This window comes from Panthera pardus, unplaced genomic scaffold (genome assembly GCF_024362965.1).
Source record: "Panthera pardus isolate Hobbes unplaced genomic scaffold, ASM2436296v1 HiC_scaffold_2, whole genome shotgun sequence".
NCBI classification, from domain to species: domain Eukaryota; kingdom Metazoa; phylum Chordata; class Mammalia; order Carnivora; family Felidae; genus Panthera; species Panthera pardus.
The window spans coordinates 99,065,590-99,091,100 of record NW_026526765.1 but is presented as its reverse complement, the minus strand read 5'-3'; the positions used below and the strand labels follow the sequence as shown (position 1 = coordinate 99,091,100).

Genomic DNA, 25,511 nt, shown 5'->3' with positions numbered 1-25,511 from the left:
AGAGGGGGAGGAGTGTGTGTGTATGCATGCATGCTTGTGCAAGTGCATATGTTGGAGTGGGGGTGTGTGTATCGTGTATTCCTAGAAATTGTGGGAGAAACTAAATGTATCAGGATATTAATAGCTGGTGAATCTAGGTGAGGACATAGGGGTGTTCTTTGTACTATTCCTTCAAATGTTGGAAGATTTAGAAATCCAAAATAAAACCTTGAGGGAAAAATAATTTTTTAAGTGTATAAAATATAGATAAAATTTTAAAAGTAAAAAAATTGAGATGAAGTAAGCAAACATAATATATGGACCCTGGTTGGATCTTGGTTTGAACAAATATATTTGGAACAGTTAAGGGAATTTGAATATGGACAGGGTACTAGATTGTATTAAGGAACTATTGTTAATTTTATTAGCTTTGAAAATGCTATTATAATTACCTAGGAAAAGGACGTCATTTTTAAAAATGCATACTAAAACACTGTATAGAATAGCTAAATATCATTATATCTGTAATTTACTTTAAAACAGTTTACTTAAAAAAATCAGTGAAGGAAATAAGACAAAATGTTGTTAAATCTCAGTGATAGTTTTATATAGTGTTTATTGTACTAATCTGTATTCTCTCAGATTGTTTTGAAATTTTCATCTTAAAACTTAAAAAAACAATTAAAACCTATGATCCTAGTTTTCAGGTTAAGAAATAGAATATTTAAGTCATCCCAGATTTTATCTTTCCTCTCTCTTCTCTGTGTCCCAGTAACACTTATTAAATAGTTTCATCTAGATCATCATTTCTTACTGATCTGCAGTGCTTTCTTCTGTTCCACTGGATTGTTTGTTATTATATCATTACAACATGACCTGCATTCCAGTATTGTAAGTCTAGACAACTGCTAGAACAAGTTCTTTTTTTGCTCTTTATTCTTTTTCAAGAATATCTTAAAAAGAGCATTTGCTCTTTCATATAAGTTTTATGTGATATACAGTTGACCATTGAACAGTGCGAAGGTTAGGAGCACTGCCCCCCGCCCCCCACACACAATTGAAAATCCATGTACAACTTTTGACTCCTCGAAAATGAACTGCTAATAGCCTACAATTGACCGGAAGCCTTACCAGTAACATAAACAGTCGATTAACACAAATTTTGTATATTATGTGTATTACATACTGTATTCTTATAATAAAGTAAGATGGAGAAAAGAAAACGTTAAACAAATTGTAAGCAAGAGAAAAATATATTTACAGTACTGTACTATTTTTTTTTTAAGATTTTTTTTTAATGTTTATTTATTTTGAGAGACAGAACGTGAGCGGGGGAGGAGCAGAAAGGGAGGGAGACACAGAATCCAAAGCAGGCTCCATCCAGGCCCTAAGCTGCCAGCACAGAGCCCAGTGAGGGGCTCGAACTCACGAACCATGAAACCATGACCTGAGCTGAAGTCAGATGCTTAACCAACTGAGCTACCCAGGCGCCCCTGTATTGTACTGTTTTTATTGAAACAAGTCCATGTATGAGTTGGCCTACTGCAGTACAAATCCATGATGTTCAAAGGTCAGCTGTATATACATACATAGAACTATATATACATATCATCTGATTGATATGTATCTATCATATAAAATATATACTTTATACATATTTTATATACCAATATATATTAAAATATTTATATATTTTATATAATATATATTCCTCTAGTGTGGGGGGTTGGGGAGTTCATCATAAATATCTTTTTTGAATTGAAATTTTCTAATTGTTACTGCTTCACAGAAATGCAACTTCTTTAAAATTTTTATCAGAAACATTTTTTGTTGTTATTTATTTATTTTTTTTAGAGAGAGTGTGAATCAGGAAGACAGGCAGATGGAGAGAGGGAGAGAATTTTAAGCAGACTCCATGCTCAGTACAAAGCCTGATGGGGCTTGATCCCACGACCCTGGGATCATGACCTAAGCTGAAATCAAGAGTCAGACACACAACCAACTAAGCCACCCAGATGCCCCTATCAGAAATTATAAACATACAGAAAATGAGATACTAAAGTGAATTCCTGGGTAATCATCACCCAGCATCATCAGACATCACCTTATTTGCAAATATTGTTTCATCTATCTCACCCCTCCCTACTGAATTTTGGAGGTAGAAGATGGAGTATTTTAAAACAAACCCCAATAAATTGGATAAATTTCTAGAAATTTAAAGTTTTCCAAAACTGACTCAAGAAAATATGAAAATCTAAATAGACCTTTAATAAGGAAAGAAATTAAATCAATAATTAAAAATCTCTATTCCCTCCCCCTCCCCCCCAAAAAAAACAAAAAACAAGTCAAGATGGCTTCAGTGGTGAATTTTATCTGACACTTAAGAAGAAATAATACTGGGGTACCTGTGTGGCTCAGTTGGTTAACCATCTGACTTCAGCTCAGGTCATGATTTCGCAGTTCATGAGTTCGAGCTCAGCACTGGGCTCTGTGCCGACAGCTCAGAGCCTGGAGCCTGTTACAGATTCTGTGTCTCCCTCTCTCAGCCCCTCCCCCGCTCATTCTCTCTCTCTCTCTCTCTCTCTCTCTCTCTCTCTCTCTTTCAAAAATAAATAAACATTAGAAAAAAAATAATAAATAAGTAAACATTTAAAAAAGAAGAAATAATACCAGTATTCCACAAGTTCTTCCAGAAAATGAAGAAATATGTAGTATTTACCAACTCATTCTCTAAGACCAGTATCACCTTGATACAATAGCCAAACAGGCAGAATATTATAGATCATTGTAAATATAAAAGCCCTCAACAAAATGTTAGCAAACTGAATCCAGCACTATAAAAAGAAGATTATGTTCCATGACCAAGTGGGATTTATTCCAGGAATGCACTTTTCTCCTAAAATCAGGAACAAGGCAAGGAAGTTCACTCTCATGTCTTCTCTTCAACATAGTCCTGAAAGTTCTAGCCAGTGTAGTCAGGCAATAGAAAGAAATAAAAGACATCTAGATTGGAAAGGAAGAAATAAAACTATCTCTTCACAAATAACATGATGTTTATTGATAGAAACTCTTACAGATTTCAAAAGGAGTGCAACAGTTGTACCCTGAAAATAACAAAAGTGTGTTGAGGGAAAGTAAAGATCTAAAAATGAAAGCATCCTATGTTCAACAATGAGAAGACTCAACATTGTTAAGAGGGTAGTTCTCCCCAAACTGATCTATGGATTCAGTGTAATTCTTCATCCAAATTCAAGGGGCTTTTTTTCCTGCCGAAATTGATAAACAGACCCTAAAATTTATATGGAAATGTGAAACACCTAAAATAGTGAAAACAATTTTGAAAAGGAACAAACAATAAGGTCTTTGGCTTTCCTGTTTAAGAATGTGCTATAAAGTTGCAGTTATCAAGATAGTGTGTTACTGTCATAAGGCTAGACATATTGAACAATGGGGTAGAATTAAGAGTCCAGAAGTAAATCTTTGCATTTATACTTTATTGGTTTTTGACGAAAGTACCAAGGCAGAAGGATCATCTGTGCAGCACATGATGCTGGGACAACTGGATATCCACATGCAAAAAAAAGATGAACCTAAACCCTCACTTCACACCATATACAAATTTAACTCAAAATCAAGTTAAATGTAAGAGCCAAAGCAGTAAAACTTAATGAAGATATGAGAAAGTCTTTGAGACTTTTGGTTAGACAAGCATTTCTTAGATATAACAATAAAAGCACAGTCAGTAAAAGAAAAAGTTGACAAGTTAGACTCATCACATTTGAAAACATCTGCACTTCAAAAGACACAATTAAAAAATGAAATGATAAGCAACATAGTAATATAAAATATTTGCAAAATACTTATCTGATAAAGGACTTCCATCCAGAATATAAAGAGAATTTTTATAAATTGTTAGTAAGACAACCTGGTTAAAAATGGGCAAAAAATATAAATAGACTTTTCACTAAAGATATAAAAATAGAAAAATAGAACCCTCATACTTTGCTGGTGGGATTATAAAATGGTTCAGCCACTTTGGAAAACAGTCTGGCAGTTTCTCAAAAGGTTTAGAATGGAGTTACCATATGACTCAGAGATTCCACTCCTGGGTACCTAAGGAAAGTGAAAACATATGTCCATGCAAAAATGTCTATATGAATGTTCATTGCAGCATTTCTCATAAAAGCCAAAAAGTAAAAATAATCTAAATGTCCATCAACCTAGGGCACCTGGGTGGCTCAGTTGGTTAAGTGGCCAACTCTTGGTTTTGGCTCAGGTCATGATCTCAGGGTTTCATGGATTAAGCCCCTGGTCAGGCTCTTTGCTAACTGTGCAGAGCCTACTTGGGATTCTCTCTCTCTCTCTCTCTCTCTCTCTCTCTCTCTCTCTCTTTCTCTTTCTCTTTCTCTTTCTCTTTGCCCCTCCCCTACTCAGTTGCTCTTGTTCTCTCTCTCTCTCTCTCTCTCTCTCTCTCTCTCTCTCAAAATAAACACATTAACATTAAACAAAATTTATCAACCTGATGAATGAATAGATATTATGTTCAGTGATGGGATGATAGGTGATTTTCTAAAAGTGATTTTCTACATTTTCTTTAATGACTAACATTAAAATTTTGTAAAAGCTTTTTTAAAAAATTTTTGAGAGAGTGCAAGTGGGGGTGGGGCAGAGAAAGAGGGAGACACAGAATCCAAAGCAGGCTTCAGGTTCTGAGCTGTTAGCACAGAGCCTGATGTCGGGCTTGAACTCATGAGCCATGAGATCATGACCTGAGCCGAAGTCGGACGCTCAGTTAACCGACTGAGCCACCCAGGTGCCCCAAAATTTTATAAATGCTTTTTACATAAAAGTGAAGGAAATAACTGATAACCCAAATGACTGAGGGCTTGGATATGCCCATGGATCCTGTCTAGGACACATTGTTATTTTCTGAGTGCCGATCTGTACTCATCTCAGAGTTTGCAGCGTATAATTACTGTCTCAACAAGCCTATGATGTAGGTAACTGTAAATTCATTTTGCAGGTAAGGAAATTGAGGCATAGAAAGATTAGTAGTTTTAGGGTCACCCAGCTAGCAAGGAGTGAGCTAAGTTTTGAATTCAGTAATTGTGATTCTAGTCTATACACTTAGGTACCATGGTTATACATACTACGGCGATGCTTTCCTTCTGACACTTTCTTATGCTTTGTTTTGTTTTCTTACAAAGGGGTCCAAATTTTATGGAAATGAGCTCAAGAAAGAAAAACAAGTCAACCAACGAATTGAAAATATGATGCAACAAAAAGCTCAAATTACCAGCCAACAGCTAAGGAAAGCACAATTACAGGTATTAATTTAATTGCTAAAGAAAGTGAAAGCTGGTAGAATAGTAATTGATAGTTAAAATGCATCATGGTCAAGTCACAACTGAAAACAAGGTAAAATGTAAATGTTCATTATATTGTAAAGCATAAAATTTAACAAATATGCATACTTTGTTAAATATTGGTCTACTCTTTTACATAAAGACCCCATACCTAGGCATTGTCACCTCCATTATACAGAAGAGTTAATGGAGCCTTAATTAGGGTAAATAACTTGCCTAGCTTCAGAGCTAGGATTTAATCCAAAGCTTATGTTGTTTTTGTTATATACATACTTTGCAGCTACAAAAGGCCACAAGATAAATGTGGCATGTTTTCTTCAATGCTGATTTTGCAAAACAGATTTAGGGAACATGTTCACTAATTAAATTTTAAAGCAATTTAAAACATAATTGTGTTGTACTAAAACTAAGGTAGAATGCCAAATGTGCATGAATTTTTAAGATAAAACACCAGACTTCTAAAAATTTGGAGGCTTTTGGCTTCTCCAGTATCTTCAGGGAATAAATACTCCAAAGAGTTTCCTCTGGTATTTAAAAGCTATTCCAGGAGAAGAGTGAGTAGAGCAACACTGCAGGGCATCATGTAGTAGATTGAAAACTCAAAATAGTCAAGGTTTTGCTGGTAAACCTAAGGTTTACTTTTATACATTTAAAAAAAAATTTTTAATAAAATTTACTTTTAAAGACAGTTTTTATCCTCTATCAAAATCTGATTCAATTTAACAAAGCAGTTTAGGCTGTAACATGATGATAAAATCATATTGATCTAGGCCACACATTTCTTCTCGTGATAGAGTTCAGAGATGCCAAACTTTATGTTTTTTTCTTTGCCAAATTGTAATGTGTCATTTTCTTCATATATGCTTTCCTAGAGCACAAGCTAGTTTTTTATCTTATGTGATAAGTGGTCTCCTCTCATAAAGAAAGATCACTTGCCTTTGCCTTCGCAAATTATCATTTAAAAAAATTTTTTTTAACATTTATTCATTTTTTGAGGGACAGAGAAAGAGCACGAGCAGGGGAGGGGCAGAGAGAGAGGGAGACACAGATCCAAAGCAGGCTCCAGGCTCTGTGCTGAAGCACAGAGCTCTATGCGGGGCTCAAACTCACAAACTGCGATATCATGATCTGAGCCGAAGTCAGACGCTTAACTGACTGAGCCACCCAGGCGACCCCCAAAATTAGCATTTTTAATGCTGCATAGCATTCTACTGTATGGAGGTACCATAATTTATTTGCCTTATCCCACATGGGTTTCAGTTTTTTGTTTTTATATATAACCTTGCGATGATTGTTCTTATTTACATATCTTTGTACTCTTGTCCTGTTATTTTCACCAAAGATTGTACAGTTTCACATTTTCAACACAAGAGTGCTAGTTTCCTCACATACTTGTTTCAAATTAAATTTTATTAATTTTATCAATCCTTTAGTTTTTGCTGGTAGTGTCTAAATATTATTTCAGGGTTATTTTAATTTGCGCCTTCTTTGATTATGACAGAAAAAGAATGTCTTCCCTTGTATTAGCCATTAACATTTCATTCCTATGGGAATTCCTTTTTTATTGTTAGTATATAGGCTAAGTAGCTGGCACAAGATCCCAAAATACAGTGGTTCAGATCAGTTAAGAGTTTATTTCTTTCTCACATAATAGATAAGTATTCCTGGGGTACCTGGGTGGCTCAGTCGGTTAAGCGTCCAACTTCGGCTCAGGTCATGATCTTGCAGTTCCATGGGTTCAAGCCCCATGTGGGCTCTTGCTGACAACTTGGAGCCTGGACCCAGCTTTGGATTCTGTGTCTCCCTCTCTCTCTGCTCCTGCCCCACTCATGCTCTGTCTCTCTCTCTCATAAATAAATAAACATTTAAAAAAATAGATAAGTAGTCCCTACTGATTGGGTGGTTCTGCTCACTGTAGTAATTTAGGGACCCAGGTTCTACATCGTGTTGTTCTGTCATCCCCTAAGTGTTATCCTTACCTGGTTTACAAAATGGGATTACCTCCAGTCTATATTCTAGACCCCAGTAAGGAAGAAAGAATGAGGAAAAAAAATCAAAGGCAAGTAATTTGCTATTCAACAAGTCAAAGAGAAATTGCACACATTACGTCAGCTCACGTGCTTTCTCCTTTTAATTTTTTTTAACGTTTATTCATTTTTGAGAGACAGAGTGCGAGCAGGGGAGGGACAGAGGGAGAGGGAGACACAGAATCCAAAGCAGGCTCCAGGCTCCAAGCTGTTAGCACAGAGCCCCACGCAGGGCTCAAACTCATGAACTGCAAGATCATGACGTGATCTGAAGTCGGTCACTTAACAGACTGAGCCACCCAGGCCCTTTCTTTCTTCCTATACTAAATTCTCATTGTACTTAAATTTGTTTCTGGATTCTCTCTTCTACTCAGTTGAATCTTTTCCTCTATCATACCATGCAATTTTAGTTATTCAATAATAATAATATGTTTAATATGTTCCTTCACTACGATTCTATAAATTTTTTTCTCATGCATTGTTTCTTTCGCATAAATTTAAGCATTGTTTCATCGAGTTAAAGCAAATCCATTCTGTGTATAATAACAGTATTTTTAATTGATATTAATCCTTAGGCAATTTATTTTCAGAACCTTTTTTTGGTAAGTTTTAATCATCTATACAAATATCTCTTATAAAGCTTTAAAGATATGATGCATATGAGTCATGCAATATAAGAACTTTTTGCTGTTCATGACTCTTTTTAAAGCTCATAATCCTTAAATATGCTAATAATCTGAAGTATTAGAAAATACTTTATATTGTGTAACAGAGCTTCAGATTTTGTTACAGTTTTTGTTGACTATTTCATGAGAGACTCTCTGACATCTTTTGAAAGGGGAGTGGCAGGAAATCTGTTTTATGTTGATTGTTAAATTGTTTCACTTGTTGAGCTTCCTTTAAAAGAAATTGTGTAAATGGGAGGGGATTGAGGAAATCCTAAGGAATCTAGAAGATCTGAGAGTAAGAGAGGTTTTCTATGGGAAATGTGTTTCTATTCCAGTGTCATGAATTTTCCAAATAATAGATTTTTGTATGGATGCTATGATGGTAGGAACTATTATTGTTAGTCAAGCTGAGGTAACTAACCTCTATAGTCTGCCGGAGTATTTATTCAGAACCTAAGTGTTCCCCACTCCATCCTGCCCTCTTTAGACTTCTTAAAGGCACAATCATTTTTGTAGCTGCCAAAACATCTTGTTATAACATGGATTCATAAATTAGATAGACAAACATCTGAGGTGCCTGGGTGGCACAGTTGGTTAAGTGTCCAACTCTTGATTCTGGTTCAGGTCATGATCTCACAGTTTGTAAGATCGAGCCCCACATCGGGCTCCATGTTGCCATTGTGGAGCCTGCTTGGGATTCTCTCTCTCTCTCCTTCTCTTTCTGCCCCTGTCCTGTTCACGGTCTCCCTCTCTCTTTCTCTCTCTCAAATAAATAAATAAACTAAAAAAAAAAAAAAAAGAATAGACAAACATCCATGTTATATTAAATGGAAACTACACAGCAAATCTGTGCATTTTGACCATTTTAACAACTGATTTTATGGACCTGGGTTTATTTACCAATTTAGGGTAGTAGTAAGTCAGGAAAATGAAAAACAATATTTCTGAAACAGTTTCCTGAATGTAATCAAAAAAGGGGATTTTTTAAAAAAGTAAATAAAGCATAATGTTGATATAAAATACACTATTTGAGTTTGGTTTGAAGTTATTTCAATATTAAAGACTTTTTAAGATACATTTTAGGGAAGCATTATAAAATAATGGAAAGAGCACAGCCTTTAGAGTAACTTGGTTCATAGGTCTAGTGCTAACATTTACCAGCTGTATGACTTAGGGCAGATTACTTCCTCTTACTGAAGTTTAGTTTCCTCATCTACAAGATGGGAATAATAATTACCATCTCAGAATTATTTTTATCACTAAATGAGTTAACATAGAAGTGTTGATTCTAATCTGTACACTTAGCCACCGTGGCTATAGGACACATTTGATATACTCAATAAATGTCACTTCTGTTTTTAAAATTATAGGTAATATCATGAAGCCCTTTCCATATCCCTGGATGAGTACATTACATGAGTAGCTCTTTTAATTCTTCCAATCGTTGGGGATTGGTTTAGTCCCACTTTTCAAAAAAAGGAAGAATGAGGGGAGTTAACTTGCCCCCATCATGTAACTGAAGACCCAGAAGAAGCTCTTATTCTTAACCATGGTCACACACACTAGTTTTGAACTGTGGCAAAAGGGATAACATACACGTGAGAGGCTCAGATCAGAACATGGAAGTTATTTGTAAGGGAAAATAGAAGAATGGAAAACATGAATGAGGATTTCATTAGAAGAAATTTGAGAAAAGCAGGGTGGTGTGCATTTGGTAGTTGCAGAGAGAAAAGTGTTTAGACAAGGGTGAGTAATGAGAGTAGAGGAAAGCGGAATGTGTGAGTCACTCAGTGGGGAGGTTTCCTTTTGCCAACTGTACTTTTGCTTGAAGCACAGAAAAGATAATAGATTGCTGAAGGAACTGTCATAAAATTAACATATGAGGCTAAGGAAAGCTTTTTTCCACCTGGTTTGCTTTCCATTTATTATCTTTTTCCTTTCCAATATTTATGGGTTAAGATACTTCAAATGCTGCTCCCATATTCTCAGTCGATTCCTATCATAGGTATATTTTCTGGATTGAAATAGAGTAGTTTTTAACCCCCCCTTATTTTTATTAGCCTCCATGATTTGTCTACATCTTTTTTTTTTTTTTTTTTTTTTTATGTCAGGATGCTATTCTCTAATTTAAAATCGAAGTACTGGAAAAAATAGTTGTTTTAAATCTGGATGATAGATTGGAGTCATGTGAAAGTTCCACTTATTAGGTTTCTCACTGCATGAGATCAGCCTTCTGCAAAATTTTTCTGCACATTCTACTTCCTCTTTTTAAACCAGAAAAATATATATATTTATCAGTGTAAAATTTATGTATTTTCTCCTATAAGTCTCACCTCTTTCTCTCTTATAAGAAAAGAATTTAAAGGCAAATCAAGTCTTTATCTTGATAGAACTCATGATTTAGTATCTAATATAGTAAGTGCACCATAGGGGCAGGAAAACAACTAAGGGAACATTAAATTCTGTGGCATGGAGGACAGAGAGCTAATTAAGCCACAGAGAGGTATCTGAGCTGACCCTTCAAGGCTTTATGACAGAATGAGGAAGATCATCCTAGACAGAGGAACAGCCTGAAAAAGGCACAGAGCATCTCAGTGAGTTGTAGCCTAAACAGAAGCAGACCCTCTAGAGGTTCACTGGAACCAACTGGAAACAAATATGGTTCAGGGGATTATTTCTTTTAATATTTCTAATTTTGAGAGAGAGAGAGAGACAGAGTGCAAGCCAGGGAGGGGCAGAGGGTGAGGGAGACGCAGAATCCGAAGCAGGCTCCAGGCTCCAGGCTCCAAGCTGTCAGCACAGAGCCCGACGTGGGCCTCGAAATCATGAACTGTGAGATCATGACCTGAGCCGAAGTCGGACGCTTAACCAACTGAGCCACCAGGTGCTCCTCGGGATTATTTCTAAAAGAGAAGTTGCAGTCTTAGTCTGCAGCTAGTGGGGAAACTAGTGTCACTATAATGCTAAGAAGGAAGACCATGAAAAAAATTATCCAGAATGGAAGCAGAGTTGAAGTCTAATGAGGAGGAAATACTGAATTATACCCCTGCAACTTTCCACTTTTGAGAAAACCTGCTATAGAGATCTCCACATGGTGGAAATTGCTTTCATTCCAGAGCTTACCCCTATTGCTTATATCTATTTTCCCCTCAGTTTTTTATTCCTTTGCTGTGCAGCTATCCTTTGATCCTTTAGTAAGAGATTACATTCATTAAACTTGTCCCATTTGCTAGCCACTATTCCTTGCTCCTTATGTATTCCATCTTATTCAAAGTGATCATAGATCAAAATGGTCACACCACCACCCTCGGCTACGGGGAAAGCTGGGAAGCATATTTAGCTTCTTTTCTCTTCAGCCTCTATAGTAGAGGCCACAAAAAAGGAACACTTGGAAATGGGTCTGTCTGTTACATAAACCTTTTTCTTACTGCCTGCCATACTTTGGTTATTTTTACCTCCTTTCATTTCCCTTTCTTCTTATCAATCCAATTCTTTCTCTCTAGAGAAATAAAAATGCTTTAAAGATAAGTTTCTTGGCTATTATATTTGACATATATATTGATTTCATGAAAGAATAAATTATAGCTTAAATTTTCAATTTTGATTTGTATTGACTAACGGTTACCAAATTTTAGACTTATAAAAACAGTTCTACAGAGTGAATGTTTACATTATGATTTGTACATTCACTTATACAGTACTCTTCAGCGTAAAGGTAATATGCCAAAGAAGTATATAATCTTTCGTTGTAGATTTCCTTTGTTGCTACTTTAAAATGTTAATGTTATGAGTCAGTGAGAATTGTTTATTTTACCTAAGCTTTTATTTACCATTAGTTGATGTCCAAATTTATAAAGCAGAAGAATCATTTGATACAAGCACTTACAATATTTCATTCATTCAAGAAATATTTATTAAGTTCCTATTATGTGATTGTAGTGAGTGAGAGATGGAAGACTTGGTAGGGTAAGATATTTGAGAATCAACTCCCTATCTTCATGAAAATAGAAGCAATTATCAGCCTTAATAAACAACAATAAAGTGTAAGTAGATAGGGGTACCTGGCTGGCTCAGTCGGTGGAACATATGACTTTGACTTTTGACTTTGAGGTTGTGAGTTTGAGCCTTATGTTGGGTGTAGAGACTAATTAAATAAAAAAAGGTTAAATAAATAAAAAAGAAACTTCAACAAAAAAATGTATACATAGATAGGTGGGTCAGTGGGTGGGTGGAAGGATGGATGGGTAGATGGACAGAGATAGATACCTACTAAACGAGAGATTGATGTTATGATTGATGGTGTTTTGATATCATGTTGACTAAAAATATGTTAACTTTTTAAAAAATTAAGGTTGACAGATTTGCAATGGAATTAGAACAGAGCCGGGATCTGAACAATACTATAGTGCACATTGACATGGATGCTTTCTATGCAGCTGTAGAAATGAGGGACAATCCAGAACTGAAGGATAAACCCATTGCTGTAGGATCAATGATGATGTTGGTAAGTAGGTAAAGATCAAAGACAAAAAAGGAAATTTCATAACATATTCAAGTAAAGCTTACTGGTTCATGAAGGGGGAAGGGGAAGACTTTGGTAAGCTTTACCAGTTTGCTGGGCGTTTTTCTGTGTGTTTTATATGTGCTCAATTATGGAATCCTTTCAACATCACTTGAGGAAATTTTTATTTCCATTTGACAGACAAGGAAACTAACTCAGAGGGGTGTTTAAAAACTTCCCCAAAATTACAAACCTGGTGAATGGTAGAGTGACATTGTATCTTTCTGTTGCAAATTGTATTTTTTAAAGTAACTATTCTAGTTAAAGAGAACTGGAGAAGAAAGAAAAGGAAATGTTATTCTAAAGCAGGCTTGCACACAGTGGCTTGCAGGCCAAATCTAGTCCTTTTTTTTGTAAATAAAATTTTATTGGAACTCTGTCACGTGCCATTCATTTGTTGTTGCATTGAAAGAGCAGAGTTGAGGGGCTCCTGGGTGTCTCAGTCAGTTGAGTGGCCAACTCTTAATTTCGTCTCAGGTCATTATCTCACAGTTGTGAGATTGAATCCTACGCCAGGCTCCATGCTGAGCATGAAGCCTGCTTAAAATTCTCTTCCTCTGCCCCTCTTGCCTGCTTGTATGTGCATGCTTTCTCTATCTCTCTCTCAGATTAAAAAATAATAATACTAAAAGAGCAGAGTTGAGTAGCTGCAACAGAGACCCTATGATCTGCAAAGTTTAAAGTAATTACTATCCAGACTTTTACAGAAAAGGTTTCCCAACCTGAGTTCTAGAGTAACATACTTCATTAAAATAGGACTGTAATTAGTTTTTCCCATGGCTTAGAATCTTAACTTTTGTGATTGCCATGTTGCTCTCCCTCATTGCCACCCTAACCATAGAAGGTAAAGATGGGCAGGATTGCTATATGTGGCTAAAACTGTGTGGGGAATTAGAAATGACACCTGGAGTAGATGGATTTTGGTATAAAAAAACATATCTATAAGAGAAACAAAGAGAGTTCTACCCTGTTTCTAACTCTTTCAAATGCCTTAGCTATAAATCTGCTTCCTACTGAGTTACTGTTTTATTATAAAACTATAATCTGTTTGTTCATTATCTGTGCTCCCATAAGTATGCAGACAACTAACAATGGAAGTTTCAAAACAGTGTTTATTGAAAGACTACTCTCCTTTTCCTATAAATAATCAGCCTATATTTGAAAAAATGCATTTATTTTTAAGAACATATAATCTATGTGAAATTATCTATGTGTGTGTATATATACATACACGCACGCATACTGTAGCCATGTTAAAGCTAAATCCATTGCTAGATCTGCAAAATATTTTCTTTCCTATAAATTCTGTCCTCCTAAAAATGGGTTATTATTTCCAAATTCAAAATGATTATTTGCCATATTTAAACAAAGATTACTGCTTTTGTGTGCTCAGCTAATAGACTTCCCTTCTAATGAGATTTGAAGTATAATTGCTATTGTTCTATTAAACTCATAAAAGTATATTTAGAAATTAATGGTAGTGATAGCACATGTTTGATTATTCCAGTCTGTTACAGTTAGAATTCTTTTTTGGGGCGCCTGGGTGGCTCAGTCGGTTAAGCGTCTGACTTCAGCTTGGGTCATGATCTCACAGTCTGTGAGTCCGAGCCCCGCATCAGGCTCTGTGCTGACAGCTCAGAGCCTGGAGCCTACTTCAGATTCTGTGTCTTCCTCTCTCTCTCTCTGCCCCTCCCCCACTAGCGCTCTCTCTCTCTCTCTCTCTCTCTCTCTCTCTCAAAAATAAACATTAAAAAAAATTTAAAAAAATTCTTTTTTGATGAATTGGGTAGATCCTTGAAATGTTCTAAGTTGGGATTCATAGTTAGACCTCATGGCAGTTATTTATTGCTGCATAACAAACCCCTCCAAGTACTTAGTGGACACCATTTATTTGTTCATGATTCTCTAATTTAAGCAGAGTACAACGGGGATAACTCCACTCTACCTGAGGTTGTCTAGAGCTATTTAGCAGGGGCTGGAGGATCCAAAATGGCTTCACTAACATGCTTGGCCCTTCAGCCAAGGTGGCTGGAATGGTTTCCAGCCATTGAGCTTTCCTCTGTCCATATGGTACATCATCATCATTTAGCAGTTTAACCCAAGATCTTTACACAGTTGCTGGCTTCCCAAAAAAGCAAAGGCTAAAGTTGCAGACTTCATAATGCCTAGGCTTCAAGACTCACATAATGTCACTCTTTCACATCTTTTTGATCAAAGCAAGTCTCAGTGCTAGTCACTTGGCATGAGACACTGGAGCCCACCCTTGGATAGGAGGAACTGTAAAATACTGTGGCTGTGATTTACATGTAGTCTACCTACCACAAACCTGAAAGTTAAAGGCAGTTGTATTATAAATTTTGTTTCAGCTCTACTACAGATCTAGCTTTCATATCAATTCCATTAGGTTTATTTATATTTAACATATTGATTTATTTTTCTAGTGCTATCTGCATTTGCTGTTCCAGAATACTGACCAAAGATTAGCATAGTTTGGAGTACTATCAAGATTTTTATTAAATGCCATTTGAAAACCATTAATGGCAAATTGATGTTATTCTGAAGTAATCCCTTTCATATGGTAGATTCTGTTTTACATTCCTTTGAATTTTCACTTGAGATTTCAAAGATGTCACTTGTGATAAAATTTTTTTTGGAAATGGTACTGTGTGTGGTATCATCATCCACAAGATTTAAAAGTAATGTTCTCCTTCTGACTTTCATAATTTTTTCACCAAAAGTGTTTCACCAAAAAGGATATTCAAGCCTGAAAAAATAAAATGTAATTTTCAAAGTTCTTTTAAGCTTTATTCACTTATATTTTTGACATATAATTTGGCTGACAATATATTAGAACCTTTGACTTTTGTTGTAAATGAAAAATTTCCCAAACCCCAAGTATAGCAAATTTCAAATCTATACTAGTATACTATACTATTACTTTCTATACTATTACTTTCATGTAACATCTATTTGTACTATAACATTACTTTATAACTATTAGTTCCATGTAGCATCACCCACCATCATCCAAACTTTGCTGTATACTATATTAGGTATGCCTTAGAACCAGTAAAGTTTAGGGACCCCTGGTGGCTCAGTCGGTTAAGCGTCCAACTCTTGATTTTGGCTCAGGTCATGATTTCTTGGTTTGTGAGATCGAGCCCTGCGTCGAGCCCCACTTCGAGCTCTGCATCGGGCTCTGTGCCGACAGTGTGGAGCCTGCTTGGAATTCTCTCTGTCTCTCTCTCTCTCTCCTTGCCCCTCCCCTGCTCATGCACTCGCTCGTGTGTGTTATTTCTCCAAAAAAATAAACTTAAAACCATCTAGCCTCATGGCACTTAAAAAAAAAAAAAAAAGAGCAAGTGAAGTTTAGTTATTGGAAATATAAGAGAACCTTTTTATTAGTCTTGTTTATTTCCTGGTATCATGTTATAAATATGGAGACAGCAGTGAGAGAGAGGGTCATGGTATAATACTATGATAGGATAAAGTCAAAGCTCAATTCTAAGCAGTGGCCTATAAAAGAAATGTCCTTGACTTGAAAATACACATCAGTAATGTGTTTCTTATGAATGTATGGATCAAGTGTCCATTTAGGTTTGTATATTTTTTCCTATGTGGTCTGTTTTCTTTCAGTCTACCTCGAATTACTACGCAAGGAGGTTTGGTGTTCGTGCAGCTATGCCAGGATTTATTGCTAAAAGACTCTGCCCACAACTCACTATAGTGCCCCCAAACTTTGACAAATACCAAGCTGTGAGTAGAGAGGTAAGTCTGATGAACTCCTATTACAGACTTTGACTGATTTCTTTTCACTTACAGAATCAAGTCCAGATGCCTTAGCACCTCATAATTTGGTCTTAGCTTATCCCTTTAAATCTTACCTCTCTATCACTTGTCCAGCTTATTTATTGAAAACCGAGCTGAGGGGAGCCTGGGTGGCTCAGTTGGTTAAGCATCTGACTTCAGCTCAGGTCATGATCTCGCAGTTGACGAGTTCAAGCCCCACATCGGGTTCTGTGCTGACAGCTCAGAGCCTGGAGCCTGCTTCACATTCTGTGTCTCCCTCTCTTTCTGCCCCTCCCCTGCTCATGCTCTGTCTCTCTCTGTCTCAAAAACAAAGAAACATTTAGAAAAATTAACAAAAAAAAAAAAAAAAAGAAAACTGAACTGAGTATGCAGAGTACACCCTTCTATTTCCCAGATATTTGCTTTTCCATATATTTTTTTCTTCTGTTTAGAAGCTCTTATTTCCCCAGAAAACTTTGGATTGCCTTAATTTTAACCTACATTAACTTCAGCTGTTTTTTTCTTAATGTACAAAATATATCTTTCTAGAATCACCTTATATTTATAATTTATATAATCTACTCAAGTTATTAATTTCAAACTCTTTTGCGAATAAATTTTTTTATCAAATGTTTTTAAACAATAATAAAATTCCTGTATTTTGATTAACTGTTTTCCTTGCCTCATAGTCTAGTGAAGATGCTTATGAGCATTTAATGTCCAAGAGACTGATAATGGAAGAAAAAACGGAATAATCTTGATTTGAAAAGGGTCTTTGAAATATAAAGATTTAATTCAGTAAAATTGCCTAAACTGTCTTATAGGAAAAGCTGCTATTTTTCTCTATTTTTGATAACTGGACTATCATGCTAGTGCTAAAACTTAAGTCATAAATTAAAATTTTAGAATACTACATGAAACACTTTTAGCCTACTATAGTACAATACAGTGTTAAAGACGACTGTCTGAATTGAAACCCTTAAGAAACTTTGAGCTAGCACTTATTACCATTTAGTCATGTGAAGAATCTTTAGATTTGCTCCTCTTATTTGTTTTCCACCTCATGTACTCTAGAAATGACTCCTACCGAAATTAAAAAGGTGCTCTACCCCAAATAAAAAAGCAAATTCTTTTTTTCATTCTTTCAAAAACAGTCTGTGGCAGCAAGTGCTTTTTGTCTCTCTCTGAAAAGGTGGTGGTGAAGGGGGAAGCACGTTCACAGGTGGTTACTGCTTATGTCTTTTACTGTATTCCTAATGTAAAAGGGTAGAAATGCTACCCGTAAATATTGTAGGCTTTCAGTAAGTTTGAAAATCCTTCAAAAACCTTGTAAGAAAGGATTTTTTTGTGTCCTACTTTATTTAACTCATTAAAACTTCAGATGATATGATGAGACCTAAATTATTTTTAGTTTCCTGCAGTCTTACATATATTGAAGAAATCTTTCAAATTTGAGCAGGATCTAGCTAGTTTTTTTGCAGATAACGAGTGAGTTCTTGTGTGTAAATGAACTACAGCACAAATTCCCTGACTATAAGGGTGTTAATATGTGTGGCTTGGTTTAAAAGTTTAAGGAAAAGCCATTTTTATTTTATCCAAAAGAATGGAACAGCTTTAACTGTTCTGGAAGGCAGAGTGCTTGAATTTTACTGGAACATGTCTATTTTTGTTCTTGAAGCAGTATCCTATGAAAAGGAAGTTAGTGAGTACTCCGTGTCTCTAGGGAGTACTTCTCATTCAGAATAATCATAGTTGGCTGCCAACTACAGACTTTCCAGAGTTTCATTTTCACTAGAAAGATTCCATTTGAGTACATTATAAAACTGGTTTCTTCTACAAGAACAAAGCTAATTAAGGTACTCTGAGTAAAGCATGGCCAAGTTTTATATCGCCATTTTCTAAAATTACCTTTGACACAGCTGTTCATAATTAAAATAAGCTAAAAAGCTTTCTTTTTATAAAACTTCAAAAAAGTTCTCATTATACAGCAGACAGATTTTAAATACTAGATGGAAGTATAACATAATTCAATAAATACTTTTTTCAAATATATGTATTATTTTGGCAACTACTTCCTCTAATTTCAGGTAATACTTCAGTGGTAAAATTCATAGTTTCACATAATAAAACTGTCTTATATAAAAGTCATTTCTGGAATCATACAGAAATTCTGATCTCTTCATTTCTTTTATCTCAAGATGCAGCTCCAGACTTTTCCTCATAATTTAATATAGTCACAGACTTTCACTGTAGAGTTGTCCTCTTTCCTGTTCCAAATCACGATAATTGAGCTTTATTTTCTGAATGGATACATGCATTAATGTATGTTTTGAGTGGAGTTTTATGTACATATTATAATTAATTAAAATAGAACTACTTTCTAAAGCATCATAGTACCTTTATGTAAGATTATTCCTTTTTATTTTTTTAAAATGTTTAATTGTTTTGAGAGAGCACACACACTCAAGAGGGCAAGTGGGGGAGGGGGAGAGTCAGGGAGAAAGAAAAAATCCCAAGCAGTCTCTGGTTTGTCAGTGCAGAGCCCGACATGGGGCTTCATCTCATGAATCCTGAGGTCATGACCTGCGCCAAGGTCAAGAGTCAGATGCTTAACCTACTGAGCCACTCAGGTGCCCCAACATTATTGCTTTCTAAAAGGAACAGAAACCATTGGGGCCCCTGGGTGGATGTGTCTGACTCTAGATCTTCCCTCAAGTTATGATCTCATGGTTCATGAGTTTGAGCCCTACATCGGGCTCTGTACTAACAGTATGGAGCCTGCTTAGGATTCTCTCTCTCTCCCTCTCTCTTTCTGCCCCTCTCACTCTCTCTTGTCTCTTTCAAAATAAATAAACTTAAAAAAAATTATAAAGAAATAAATAAAATGAACAAAAACCATCATAAAAGGTGAGAGGGAGCAGGGTCCTATTGTTACCACTTCTACTCTTGACCAGTTATTTAAAATTATGTTACTTAACTGTTCTTTCTGTGCCAGCAGAAGGATGTCTGAGATTTATTTGAGTCACTTGTTATATCTAGATAAAGATGGCTGAATAGAGATTGTATCAAATGAAGCTGTTTCATGGTCTTCTGCCTTCATGATCTATTTTAATGCAAAAGAGAATTTGAACAAACTTGCCCTAGCAATAAATTATTTATTCCCTAAATCTATGAGCTATTGATTGTAGGATTTTTGCTATATTTCAAAGTAAGAATATTAATGTTTCTTATCAGCTGTTCTATGACAGGTTTTGCTGTGGCAGCAGAATTTAAACCATTTTGTTCCTTTTGAAGGTTAAGGAAATACTTGCTGATTATGATCCCAATTTTATGGCCATGAGTCTTGATGAAGCCTACTTGAATATAACAAAGCACTTACAGGAAAGACAAAATTGGCCTGAGGACAAAAGGAAGTATTTCATCAAAACAGGGAACTCTCTAGAAAATGGTAAGCAATTAATTAGAATGATCAAACTAAAAAAGAAACAAAAAGCCCTTTGAATTAACCCAGTTAATGCATTAGCATGCATAGATGGTAGGACTAGTTAAACCTTTATTATGAAAAAATATTAAAAATGAAAAATCAGAAACTTAAAATGTACTAGTGGAATTTCTAAGTTAAATTTGTAGAATGTCACTTTTAAACCAAATGAGATTGTTAAATTTCTTGAGTTTAAGAGTGTGCACTAGTTTGCATTCCCACCAACAGTACAAGAGGGTTCCCGTTTCTCCACATCCTTGCCACCATCTGTTGTTTCCTGAGTTGTTTATTTTATCCACTCTGACCGGTGTGAGGTGGTATCTCAGTATGGTTTTGATTTGTATTTCCCCTATGATGAGTGATGTTGAGCATCTTTTCATGTGTCTCTTGGCCATCTGGATGTCTTCTTTGGAAAGTGTCTATTTATGTCTTCTGCTCATTTCTTCACTGGATTATTTGTTTTTTGGGTATTGCGTTTGGTCAGTTCTTTATAGATTTTGGATACTAACCCTTTATTCGATATGTCATTTGCAAATATCTTTTCCCATTCTGTCGGTTGCCTTTTAGTTTTGTTGATTGTTTCCTAGGGTATTATGCTAAGTGAAATAAGTCAGAGAAAGACAGATATCATATGTTTTCACTCATATGTGGAACTTGAGAAACTTAACAGAAGACAATGGGGGAAGGGAAGGGAAAAAAAGTAGTTACAAACAGAGAGGAAGGGAGGCAAACCATAAGAGAGTCTTAAATACGGAGAACAAACTGAGGGTTGATGGGGGTTTGGGGGAAAGGGAAAAATGGGTGAGGGACATTGAGGAGGGCATTTGTTGGGATGATCACTGTGTGTTGTATGTAAGCAATGAATCATGGGAATCTACCCCAAAACCAAGAGCACATTGTATACACTGTATGTTAGCCAATTTGACAATAAATTATATATATAGAAACAAAAAAAAGACTGTGCAGAATCCCTAAACAAAGTAATTTCATAGCAGTTCTTTTCTCAAGATCTAATTAAGAAAATGTTGGGTTGTATTGAATCTGAGGAGGTTGTCTTTTGTTGTAGTTGTTAACAGATAATAGAGTTTTTAAAAATTGACCTGAAACATATGAAAACATTGGGTGAGTTTTTTCCCTCTTGTTTTCCAAATTATCTATAATCTGGTTATACAGTGATTATGACTGTTTTCAGCCTTGCCAAAAGTCATGACTCCCAACTCTCTTCTTTGGTTTAGACCTTATTTTGATTCCTTTGTATACAATGAAATAGAAGTTTCATGACCCTAAGGGTTTTTTCAAGGTCTCTTTGTTGCCTATCCAGAACCCTGTCAAGGAACATGTAGATATTATGCATACTACTTTCAGCCCTCTGTCAGAGGTATGATTACTTCAGATATCTTAGCTGTCCTGGACCCCTGAGCAAAATTCACCTGGATGAAAAGGTAGAAACAGAGAGTTTGTTCACAACCCACAACTGTATTTCCTGTGCACAACTCATTGACTTCTTCTGGGGGGGTGGGGGGGAACAGACAGCGGTAGCGAAACCTGTTGTAACTTTCCGTGAGTCAACAATGGTGGATCTTTGATGGCATAAAAATGGTGGGTTTTCTTCAGTGACATAAAATTCTCTCATATTGTTTACAGGTCACATCTTTAGAGCAAGTTTAATGGGGACATCAGATCACACCTTCACCATCTTATTTAGAACTCTAAGGAATAGGTCTCTCTCTTTAATACAAACATTAAACGATAAGCATGATTCCTGGACACAGAGGCTTAGAGCAAAAGATTTTCTGTAGTATAACTTTATTGTTTGGGGGAAGCAGCACAAACCTGATGTCATGTTTGCTTTATATCTTAATTTATTTCCTTACTTTTCACAAGAGAAGGTGGGGGAACCATTCAAAGGTTGTATCAGAGCATCTCCATGAGGGTCTCCTATAACAATTATTTTCACAATATATTTTAAAAAATTACATTGAGACTAAGGTAAATGTTTTCATTCTCTACTACCGTTCTTTTCATTTATTATACTACATTCAAACTCACTTTGAGCGTGTGAATTTTTAATATAGTTATTTATGTACTTTTTTGTATTTTACATTTTTAAACTATTTAAATAGTTTTAGCTTTTTTCCCTCATATATAAATCCCTGTGCGCTGGACTTTTCAGCATACCTGATTTCACATTATGCCATGGGAAGTGGTCAGTAGTAAGTTGGAGCCATGGCAGGTGACTGATACATCTTCCTCTGAAGTCTAAGACATTTTTCTGCTGTTTGCCTCTTTTCTGAAAGGTGCAGTCTTTGGAAAAGTATTGCTAACTACTTTGTCTATGTGCAAATAAAATAATTAATATTTTAAAAAATATTTATTTATTTTGAGAGAGAGACTGCATGCATGGATGTGTGCACAAGTGCAGGGTGGGGGGACAGACAGAGAGGGGGAAACAGAGAATCCCAAGTAGGCTCCATGCTGTCAGTGCAGAGCTCAACACAGAGCTTGATCTTAAGAACCCTAACATCATGACCTGAGCCGAAATCAAGAGTGGGATGCTTAACCGACTGAGCCACCTAGGTGCCTCAATAATTATTATTTTATGTTTATTCTGCCATATAAATCTGGATGGTGAACGTGAGGCAATACAAGAAACTGAAATACCATATACTTTTAGCACTTGCCATCCAGATGGGATGCTTTCATCCTAGTGTTTCAGATTATAAGAAATCTTAGTTTTGTATTCAGATCACTTCAGTTATGGGATTATAAAGATTTTTTTTCAAAAAGCTAATAAGAAACTACTGTAGCAGTAGTTGTAGAGGCAGGCCTAATAGAGAACTAGACAGATGGAATAATAGGAGACTGCAACATTCAGCAGATGTTCTAACAATGAACCTAAAGGCAGTATGATTTGCTTCCTATTATGGTGTTCTATCAGTGACCCACCTAAGAGTACTGTGATGGACTCATGAGGTACAAAACATGGCATAAGGAACTCTGTATAAGGGGCTTATGAACTGGTTTGCCGTTTTTCTGCAGCTCTCTTTACCTTGACTTTTACGCATACAGATGGGGAAAAGCGGACCTTTCAACTTTGCCACAGTCATAATGCCTTATGAAATGTTTAACATTTTATTTATTTATTTATTTATTTACTTATTTTAAAGTTTTTTTTTTAAGTTAATTTACCCACTTGGAGAGAGAGAGAGAGAGGAACAGGGAAAGAGAGAGAGAGAGAGAGAGGAGAGAGAGAGAGAGAGAGAGAGAGAGAGAGAGAGCCCCAAGCAGGGTCTGCGCTATTAGTTTAGAGCCCAATGTGGGGCTTGAACTCATGAACTGTGAAATCATGACCTGAGCCAAAGTCAGATGCTTTACTTACTGAGCCATCCAGGTGTGCCTGAAATGTTCATCATTTTAAAAATAGAATTTGGAAAATGAAAGCAGCTGAGGCACATAAATAACTGCTAATGTTAAGTTTATAAATAAGACTTATTTTGTATATGGCCTAGGAATTCAGATTTCCTAGGAATTCAGATTTAGAAAACATCTTTCTGTAACTTAATTCAAATTAGATGCTTTAAAATTTGAAACTAATCTGGTGGTTTGTCATACTATTTGTATTATCTTTAAAAAACCTTCCTTAAAAGTCCTAGTTGTTCGTTTTTTAAGTAATATGCATTTATATGTGTCTTGAAACCAGAAATTTAATTTTTGCTTCTGCATTTATCTTAATATAGAAAACATTTATATGTAATAAAATTATGAAGAGATCAGAAATTTCTGTTGTTAATCTTAATTTTTATAAATACATTTAAACTGCATTTCTTTTCCATTAAGCCCTGAAAGTAGTCTTTAATGGATTTAATGGATTTAATGAGGACATTTTTGATATTGGCATAAATTTGAGTATATTTTACAGTCCAATTGTGAAAAATGCAACTAAAATGAGGCAATAACTAGATTACTATTTTTATTTTACTTTCAAGGTTATAGCCTACTGGTAATAATAAAGGCTTCTTTCCCTTAAACTTGGACCAGAGTTAATCTGATCAGACCTTAAGAATTTGTATATTTAAAGAAGCGTAACTTCCAACAGTAATTACTATTTATTTCAAGTGTGCCCTTAGTAAAAGTGGTACTTTATAAGTAAGCAAGTCAAAATTAAAATCAGCATTTGAAAGAAGGAAATTGAGAGTATTTAATGTCTGAAAAGTTTCTTCCGTGAAGAAAATGGAAGGTTTTTTTCTCTCTAAAAAAACTTTATTTCTCAGCATAATTATTCTTGATTGCTAATGCATTTTTCCTCAATCCTAAATTCTAATTTAATGAGTAAGGGAAAAAAAGCTTTTTTTAAAAAAAAAAAAGAAGTAATGTGACTAGGCCCATTTCTAGATTTTAGTTAATTTAGGTATGGTACACAAATTAGTGAGTTTTACATAGGATGTTTCTTCTTAAAGTGTATATCATGGAAATAGATAATATTCCTTTTAAGAAAAACTTAGAATCAGTATTTTCTTTGTTAAACAGTTACAAAATATAAATAACATTTGTCATCTTGGTTCTTAGAAACAAAACTAAAAAAAAAAAAAGAGAAACAAAACTAAACTAGATTTGCTTTGTCTTTAAAAAGAATGTAGGGAAACGTAATTTATGAAGTATGTACTTTTGTATTTATGAAGATAATTACTGTTCCTGTTTATAATTTAGATAAACCCGGAGAAGAAGTGAATAAAGTGAGTGAGCAGGAGCGATCCATCCCTCCACTACTCTTTAATGACATTCCTCCTGATTTGCACCCCCAAGGAAATCCTTTCCAAGCAAACTCTGAAGATCAAAATAATCCTCAAATACTCCAAAATGCGATTGTTTTTGGAACATCAGCCGAGGAAGCCGTAAAGGAAATTCGTTTCAGAATTGAGCAAAAAACAACATTGACAGCCAGTGCAGGTACTTAAAAGGGATTTGATGACTACCCCATAGTTAAAAATTTCAGACTGGCTAATATAAGTGTAATATTAGTAGTTTCTGGTTATGAAGTATATAGTGACATTTTACTTACCCTTTATGATTTCAGTTTCTAATGACTTTACCTATTCAGAATACTGTGAACCTACAGGTAAATTGGAATTCAGCAGAAAGGCCCATGAGCCCAAAGAAAAAACTTTCATAAATCTAATGTAGCTATCCTTTTTTTAAGCATTCAATATTTTAATTGGTTTAGCTTTATTGGTTTTCCCTTTGAAGACTTCAGCCCTGTCCAGGATTACAGTTCAGGAAAGACCCCAGCTGACCACAAAGTAGAAGATAGAAAAAACCCCAACTAGCTACATAGCAATCTAGGGCCAGCTAGTGAAGGGAAAAAGAGCTTCACAACTGTCAGTAACCCATGAGGGTATCATTGTGTCTTAACATTATCTTATAAAAGCCATATTATGATTACATTAATCTTTCCTTTCTATGCCAAAGTGTGAGAATAAGTAACAAATTTTAGTAGGATGTGTATAAAAATAGAAATGAATCACTTAATGACTCTATCTGAGTATTTTAAGTTATCTTACTCATTGAGACTCCTAGAGATTTTAAAACACCTTCCTGAAAAGTATTAATTTGCTTTGTGTATAACATGAAAAGAATGCATGT

At 35.3% G+C, this 25,511-nt stretch overlaps 1 protein-coding gene across 6 annotated transcripts in view; it reads left to right on the top strand.

The window, feature by feature from the left end:
* Nucleotides 1-25,511, top strand: part of POLK (DNA polymerase kappa) — a 73,023-nt gene that overhangs the window by 27,956 nt on the left and 19,556 nt on the right. For 3 of the 6 annotated variants that reach the window (XM_019462994.2, XM_019462987.2, XM_019462989.2), the window contains exons 3-7: nucleotides 5,187-5,306; nucleotides 12,392-12,544; nucleotides 16,238-16,369; nucleotides 19,685-19,838; nucleotides 24,579-24,818. In XM_019462994.2, coding sequence (XP_019318539.1) covers nucleotides 5,187-5,306; nucleotides 12,392-12,544; nucleotides 16,238-16,369; nucleotides 19,685-19,838; nucleotides 24,579-24,818 — 799 coding nt within the window. The remainder of the gene's footprint in view (nucleotides 1-5,186; nucleotides 5,307-12,391; nucleotides 12,545-16,237; nucleotides 16,370-19,684; nucleotides 19,839-24,578; nucleotides 24,819-25,511) is intronic. The other 3 variants (XM_019462991.2, XM_019462993.2, XM_019462992.2) reach the window with 3 other exon arrangements.